This window comes from Rhinopithecus bieti, unplaced genomic scaffold (genome assembly GCF_001698545.2).
Source record: "Rhinopithecus bieti isolate Rb0 unplaced genomic scaffold, ASM169854v2 scaffold_78620, whole genome shotgun sequence".
NCBI classification, from domain to species: domain Eukaryota; kingdom Metazoa; phylum Chordata; class Mammalia; order Primates; family Cercopithecidae; genus Rhinopithecus; species Rhinopithecus bieti.
In genome coordinates, this window is record NW_016829908.1 from 169762 (window position 1) to 178438 (window position 8677).

At 35.0% G+C, this 8677-nt stretch overlaps 1 protein-coding gene across 1 annotated transcript in view; it reads left to right on the forward strand.

The window, feature by feature from the left end:
* AGL (amylo-alpha-1,6-glucosidase and 4-alpha-glucanotransferase) overlaps positions 1 to 8677 on the forward strand; it is a 72308-nt gene that overhangs the window by 29659 nt on the left and 33972 nt on the right. The window contains 5 exon segments of the mRNA XM_017865141.1: positions 43 to 193; positions 2615 to 2739; positions 2834 to 2946; positions 3056 to 3190; positions 6480 to 6610. Coding sequence (XP_017720630.1) covers positions 43 to 193; positions 2615 to 2739; positions 2834 to 2946; positions 3056 to 3190; positions 6480 to 6610 — 655 coding nt within the window.

The window sequence follows — 8677 nt, forward strand, 5'->3', positions numbered from 1 at the left end:
TCCAGTTTGAGAGCTAATCTAGTTGCTCTTTCTGCTTCTCAGGTGTACGTGGATCAAGTTGATGAAGACATAGTGGCAGTAACAAGACACTCACCTAGCATCCATCAGTCTGTTGTGGCTGTATCTAGAACTGCTTTCAGGAATCCCAAGACTTCATTTTACAGCAAGGAAGTGCCTCAAATGTGCATCCCTGGTAATGCAATCTGAAAATTGTTATTGTATTTGTATTATATCATTATATTAAATTATACTGTAATGTTATGGTTATAGATCATGTATATATCATATATATTATAACACAGTGCTACTGTGGATGTAATTGAAAAAAAGAATTTAAACTTTTTGGTAACTTGGCCAGGCATGATGGCTCACACCTGTAATCCCAACACTTCAGGAAGCTGAGGCAGGCAGATCACTTGAGTTCAGAAGTTCAAGACCAGCCTCAGCATTATGGTAAAACTCTGTCTCTATCAAAAAAAGTACAAAAAATTAGGTGGACATGGTGGCAAATGCCGGTAGTCTCAGCTACTCCTGAGGCTGAGGTGGGAGGATTGCTTGAGCCCAGGAGGCAGTGGTTGCAGTGAGTCCAGATCCCACCACTGCACTCTAGCCTGGGTGATATAGTGAGACCCTGTCTCAAAAAAAAAAAAAAAGAAATTTTGGCAACTTATATTTTACTGGGTGGAACAAAACCTAGACAGAAATACTTTCAAATATTAACATTTTTTGAGTTGTGAAATATTTTTGTTTATATTTTATTTCCTAATTTGTATAAAATGAACATTTATTTCTCTTTTAGCAGAGCAATATATATATTTGTGTTAGTGTATATGTATATATGTGTATAAATATATGTCTTTGTGTATATGCACAAACATACATACAAATATATAAACTAAAATGGAAAATAATATAACCTTATGTTTAAGGCTTTTCATAATCCATCCTTATCTACAATCCTAGCCCTATGTCAGTCCACTATTTCAGCCAAATAGGTATTTTTACTTCTTCCCAAATACTGTGTGAATTGTCTGGATCTTTCAAGGTCTAAAGTTGCACCTTCTTTGTTCAGTGATCTCTCTTTCTTCTGAACATACAGCAATTATAGTCTCTAAGTACTCCTTTGGCATAAAGAGTCAAAAATTATAAAATACATCCCTGAGATATGTCCTTAATGTTACTTGATTTTTTTCTGGATATGTGTATTTTATTGTCTTACTATTATATGTGGTATAGCATAACGTGCTCCTGTTCATGCAGGAGCTGTCAAAAGTTGTTGATTGATTGACCAAATGAAAATTCCCATAAAAATCATCATATTCTATATTGGTTGCTTGTTGCTGAGTATGCATAGTTCCTGTTTTTAAAAATTATCAACCTGAATACCTGAAAGTTTCTTTAATTGTTCACAAATTTATATTCACTATCCTTATCTGATCTTTGCTAATGTACATATTTAGTTTTATAGGACAACAGTCACAATGTACAATATTATCTCTGGTTTTGTTTTGGTCACAGATCATTCCTAAAATATTTCCTCTTGTCAGTCCACAAAATTGTGATTATTATTTTGTTAAATGTTTCATACGTTGTTATTATGCCCTTTTTAATATTCTTTAGTATGTTTAGTAGTGTTATGAAGTTTTAAATATACACTAAGGATAATTGTTTTTTCTTTTAAACAATTTTCTTAGTGTGTATTTAGAGAGGTAGAATTTCTAGATCAAAAGGTTCTGTTACCTGTTGCCAGATTAATGACTTAAAGCTTAAATTATTTAAAGTAAGGTTGTAATTTTATATAATCCATTGACCCTGCGGTTCTATCCCTAGGTATATATCTGGGAAATTTTCATACATTTCCATTTGAAGATATGCACAAGAATATTTATTGCAACATTGTTTATAATAGAGAAAAATTAGAGACAACCGTAATAGAACAGATGTATTTTGGTATATTCATACGGTAGAATATTATTTGACATTTGAAGTAAATGTGCTAGAGCTGATGTAGCAGTGTGAATGAATCTAAAAAATACATTGTTGACCAGTAAAAAGCAAGTTGCAAATATATGTAACTTGAATTCATTTTAATAAAACTTGGAAATAGGGAAAATAATATATGTTGTTTAAGGAAGCAGGCATGTGTAGTGAAAATGCCAGGAATAGTGAGCACCAAACTGATTTGAGGTTACCTCTGAAAGTGAAGAATGGGTACACGGATGCTTTACTTGTATTTGTAAATTTTTCTTTAAGTGAGGAAGTGGAACCTGGGTTTTAATTTTTTTTAATCTGAAATATTCCAATTTTAAAAAAATGTAAGCCTTTCAAGTGATTTGCTTTTTTCTGCTCAAAATAGGGTAGTTGTTCGCCAGAGCTAAACTATTATTTTGATACATTTCTACTTCAAAAAAAGCTTTGTTAACTAAGTCGTAATTTTTTTTTTTTTTTAATGTAAGATGCACCTTGGGTAGAATCATCTACTTTCAGACTTCTAAAAAAAATTAACTGATATTTTCTTTTCAACTTTAAGTTAAATGATTTGAAACCACTTTTGCCTTCCTAATTTCGATGATTCCATAAGAAATTTTGTTAAAATGTTTTTATATCTTCCTAGGCAAAATTGAAGAAGTAGTTCTTGAAGCTAGAACTATTGAGAGAAATACGAAACCTTATAGGAAGGATGAGAATTCAATCAATGGAATACCAGATATCACAGTAGAAATTAGAGAACATATTCAGGTATTTAGGACTCTCATCTCTCTACTATGTTTAGCATTTTAAGAACATTAGAACTGTTTGTTGAATGGATTTTTTTAATGTATTTTTTTTCAAGCTTAATGAAAGTAAAATTGTTAAACAAGCTGGAGTTGCCACAAAAGGGCCCAATGAATATATTCAAGAAATAGAATTTGAAAACTTGTCTCCAGGAAGTGTTATTATATTCAGGTATGTTAACTGAGCTCAAACTGTTGACTTATATTTAAAATAGTTTGCATATCCTGTTAAATTTGAATAAGTTACTCCTAAAATTAACCACTTTTAATTAACTTTTCAGAGTTAGTCTTGATCCACACGCACAAGTCGCTGTTGGAATTCTTCGAAATCATCTGACCCAATTCAGTCCTCACTTTAAATCTGGGAGCCTAGCTGTTGACAATTCAGATCCTATATTAAAAATTCCCTTTGCTTCGTAAGTATGCCTTGTTTGATAGAGATTTGCCACTTTAATTTAAGTAAGTTACCACTAGACTGAATTAAGCAGTTTTAAGGGTCCTCTATATCCTTGCTACTCAAAGTACGGTCCAAGGACCAGCAGTGTCAGCATCACCTGTTATTAACATTTTACTGTATTGCTTCATAATTTGTGTGTGTACCTGCATGTGTATTCTCTCTATAGATATAGATACACACATGCCTACATGAATACATACACACACACATGCATCTCTCTGTACACACACAAACACAATTTATCCGAAGTATTTGAGATTAAGTTGCATACCTCATACCCTTTACCACATCATTTTTAAAAAATGTCAACATATGATTCTACTTTATGGCTTTACTGTAATGTATTTAAACAGTTTCCATTTTTGGACATCTAGATTGCTTCTAATTATTCCCTATTATTATGTCTTTGTACATTCGTCCTTAGTTATTCCCTTTCTAGATGTCACTGCATACTACAGAAGAATATCGGTTTTGAGGTTTAGACCTGGGTTAAACTTTAGCTTCATTACTGTCAGTATGATCTTGGATAATTTGTTTAGAACTTTCATTATCTCAGTCTCCCATCTGGAAAATTTTGTAAGAATTAAATAGGATAACACATATAAAGCACTTAACACAATGCCTGGCACATAGTAAATGCTCATAGTTTGCCATCATTAGTACTAGTATAAATTTTCAGAAATGGAATTTTTGGGTTAGACGAGGGGTCCCCAACCTCTGGGCCACAGACCTGTACTGGTCCATGGCCTGTTAGGAACCAGGCCGCACAGCAGGAGGTGAGTGGCAGGTGAGCTTTATCTGTATTTACAGCTGCGCCCCATCACTCGCATTACCACCTGAACTCTGCCTCCTGTCAGATCAGTGACTGCATTAGATTCTCATAGGGGCGTGAACCCTATTGTGAATTGTCCATGCAAGGGATTTAGATTGCATGCTGCCTATGAGAATCTAATGCCTGATGATCTGTCACTGTTTCCCATCACCCCCATATGGCACTGTCTAGTTGTAGGAAAACAAGCTTAGGGGTCCCACTGATTCCACATTATGGTGAGTTGTATAATTATTTCACTATATATTACAATGTAATAATAGTAGAAATAAAGTACACAATAAATGTAATGCACTTGAATCATTCCAAAACCACACCGCCTCACCCCCAGTCCATGAAAAAGTATCTTCTGTGAAACCAGTCCCTGGCGCCAAAAAGGTTAGGGACCATTAGGTTAGACTATATCCATATATTTGAGGCTTGTAATACATACTGCCAAATTCCCTCCAGAAAGATTATATTAATTAATACTTCAGCTCTATCCAAGAGTTTCCATCATTACCAATACCAATATATTATACCACAATATAATACAGTGTTTAAGGGCACGGAATATAGAACCAGACTAACTGGGTTTGAATTCCATTGCAGACTCTTATTACCTATAAGAAGTAAGACTTGGCTGAGTGCAGTGGCTCACTCCTATCATCTCAGTACTTTGGTAGGCCAAGGTGGGAGGATTGCTTGAGCCCAAGAGTTCAAGACCAGCCTAGGCAACATAGTGAAACCCTATCTCTAAAAAACGTTTTTAAAAAATTAGCTGGGAGTTGTGGCATACACCTGTGGTCACAGCTGCTCAGGAAGCTGAGGTAGGAGCATCAGCATCAGTTGAGCCCAGGAGGTCTAGGCTGCAATGAGCCATGATTGTGCCACTGCTCTCCAGCCTGGGCAACAGAGCAAGACCCTGTCTCTAGAAAAAGAGACCTTTGAGAATTTATAATAGACATAATTATAGCACCTTTCTTACAGAGTTGTGAGGATTACTTGAGTAAAACACAATAGTTTTTGACACATAGTGATTGATAAGTGTTAGCTGTTACTAATCAAACTGGTAAATATAAAATAGTTAAAAATAACATCTCATATAATTTAAATATTAGTTAAGCTAAATTATTTTGTTCATTGGCCATTTGTATTTATTTGTTGAAGCGTAGTTTTATGTATTACTCCATTTTGCTATTGTGTTCAGCTTTTGTTGTTGTTTTGTAAGACTTTTTATTGTTAAGGATATTAACTCTTAATTCAAACTATTCTTAATAAACTAGTTGCATTCTTAACCAAAAAATCTGTGATGAAGCAGCTTTGTGTTGGATGAACTGCTTGTAAAATGCATGTTCCTCCTCAGACCTGCTCAGATTATTTTGGAGCAAGGCCAAGAAATTTGCAGTTTTATAAGATCCCCAAGTAGTTTTTAGGCAAGGAGTCCACTGGCTATGTGTTGAAAAATATTGCCCTAGAATGGAGTTGATACTGAGGCTTCTGAATGATTTGACTCAGGCTTGACTCACAAACTAGCTCTGAGGAGGAAAGCTGAGATAGAGAGAACAAAGCACAGATGACAATGATTTTCTAAATTGAGCCAGAACTAAAAGAGAAAGAAGAATATACATTCAAGAGGATATGTGTTCACATAAAATGGCAGTCATGTAAAATGAAATTACCTGAGTATCTATTATAGAAGCACAGGAAAATACAGTTTCAGCTGTATTCAGGTGTGGTCAGTTATACAGTCTTACTGCTGACCAAACAAAGGGAAATCAAGGCCATGATAGTCAGTCTTCCCTCTGACAGTTACCAGGAGGCATCTTAATCTGAGAAAATCCTGGTTTCTTGAATAAACAAGCTGAGAGGCAGTGCAGCCTTAGAAAAGAGAAGAGAAGGGATGTGGAGAGAAGTATAAAGGCAGAGAGGACGTGATTTCCTAGGCAGTTAACTGACTTTTTATTATTCCTTTAGTGATCCTCTGATAAGTGTTCTTAGTATACAATAACTAGCATAAAAAGTTCTTGATGTGTCACTTAGGGAAATATAAAGGAGGGAAATCAGATGAGAACACATAAATAAATAAAGGAAAGAAGGAAAACACTTAAGTCCAAACTAGAAAGGCTAAAAAAACAAATTTATAAGATCAAGGATATAGAAGCCAAAATATTTTCCCAGCATACTTCTAATCAATACAATTTGGTACTTGATTATTTCCTTGGTTTGGGAGTATTGTTGCTTCTAATTGAATCTTTTGCATAATTTGTCCTTTAATAATTACTTACAATGTATGAGTGTAATGTTTATTTGAATGCTGAGTTCCTAAAACATATACTGCTAAGACATTTTATGATTATAATTCAGATTATCTTCTTTTGTTTCTATTGACAACAAGCGAAACTTCAATATATGGTTATCTTTATTTTCCAATTCTTAGTATTGCCTCCAAATTAACTTTGGCTGAGTTAAATCAGATCCTTTACCGATGTGAATCGGAAGAAAAGGAAGATGGTGGAGGGTGCTATGACATACCAAACTGGTCAGCCCTTAAATATGCAGGTCTTCAAGGTAAGCAAATAGAAGGACAGCTGAGCCTTGTGTTCTTCTTTTAGGGTCATCTGGTGTCTTCTTTACATGCAATAGAGTATGTAGGCTCAAGAGTATGCCTGCTTGGGTTGCAATTATGGCTCTGCTTCTACTCATTGATTGACCTTTGGCAAGTAATATACCCTCTCTGTGCACCAATTTCTGCCTCTATAAAATTTGAATAATATTATCTAATTTAGAAGGTTTTTGTGAGGATTAATGAGATCATTCACATAAAACACTGAAAACAGGATGTAACACAAAGTAATTACCCAGTAAATTTTCCCTAGAATTACTAGTTCTATCTCTTTCCTTAAGGTCTGTGTATCTCTTTATGTATACTTGGACCTTCATTAATGTTTCTTGACCTGGTTTATTATATAAGAAGAAACAGAATATGCTTGTTTGGGCCCCAAGTGAGATTAGGTTGTAAATATAATCCATTCACCTTTTTTTTAAATCTAATTGGAAATATATTTTATTGCATATTTATCTTGTAAAGAGAACTTACAGTAAAACATAGAGTAGTTGTAAGATGAGTTAAAGGAACTAAATATTTATCAGTTTAATTCATCTAGTTGGTAATATTTCCTTAGATGTTTAAGAAATTTGCTTTATCACACCTGTATTCCTGATTCATATAGTTTTCCACTTATGCCTTTTGTTCAGCTCTTTATTTCTTTGTCCATCTAACCCATCTTTAAAGACTAATTTAATTCTTGCATCTTTCATAAAAGCTTCTTTAGCTATTGCTTTTTACAGTAATTTCTTTGTCCTCCAGACACCCATTGCATTTATTTTCTGTACCTCTTACTGGGCCCTTGAAATATATTGCCTTTTTTTGGTAATTAGTATAATGATTTTTGTGAATCTTTATCATTGTGATTAAGAAACAGGCTTTAAAACCAGATTTCCTGGGTTACATTGACTAGCTTTATAACCTGAAGTAAATGCTCTATGGCTGTTTTCTCATCTGCAGAATGGTACCTATCACAGGGATTATGGTTAGGATTAATGAATTAATACATGTGAACAGCTCACTAGATGACACCTAGTTCATACTAAGTAATTGGAAATTTCTAGCCTTAAAACCACACTAAGTAAGTAGGCTGCATACCTTGAGAAAGAAGAATTAAGTTTTATCTTTTTTATGCTTCTTGTTTTTTAGCTTTTGTATTTCCTACAAAACCAAGCACATAAGCAGTTCTCAATAAACTTTTTTGAGACTTTTTGGACTTACGATTTTTTTTTCTAAAATAGTCTCATTTTTAACACAGAATGTTTTGTGCTGTAAGAAAGAAGTATATGTGAGCCAGACATGGTGGCTCCCGCCTGTAATCTCATGCTTTGGGAGGCCAGAGCAGGAGGATCACTTGAGCCCAAGAGAGGTTTGAGGCTACAGTGAACTATGATCAGCGTGGGTGACAGAGCAAGACTGTGCCTTGTTATGCCCAGACCGTTTATTCCCCGAAGAAGACCACCAGAGTCCAGAGTCAAAGCCAAGCGGCAAGGATCTTTAATGCAAGTTCGAACTTGGTCCCTCCGTTCTACAACATACAAGAGGGCCCCGAACAATGCGTGTGCTGGCTTTTTATAGCCTAATGTAAACAGGACTTGTAAAGTTGCAGAGGAACGAGGGAACTCTCTAGGTTACAGCATTACAATTGGTTAACATTTTAAGTTTATACATTTAGCAGTTTTTTTATTGGTTCCCACGCTCTCACAAACGGCTGTGTTCTTATCGGGGACTTTCCAGGTGGTGTCTTTCTAAAGTTGAGATATATGGTAGTCTTTGAGTTGAAAGATATATGGTGGGGAGACATATGGTGGGATGAGCCCAGGAAGTTGAGAGACATATGGAGGGGAGACATATGGTGGGATGTGTTTATACTGGGCTCAGGAAGTTGAGAGATATATGGCAAGCACTGGTAATTAGAACAGAAAAAGAACAAGACAGGGACCCTCACAATGCTTGTCTGTACAACGTCTGGAATCTATAGATAACATAATCGGCTAGGTCCGGGGTCAACTTTTAACTAGGCTCAAGGC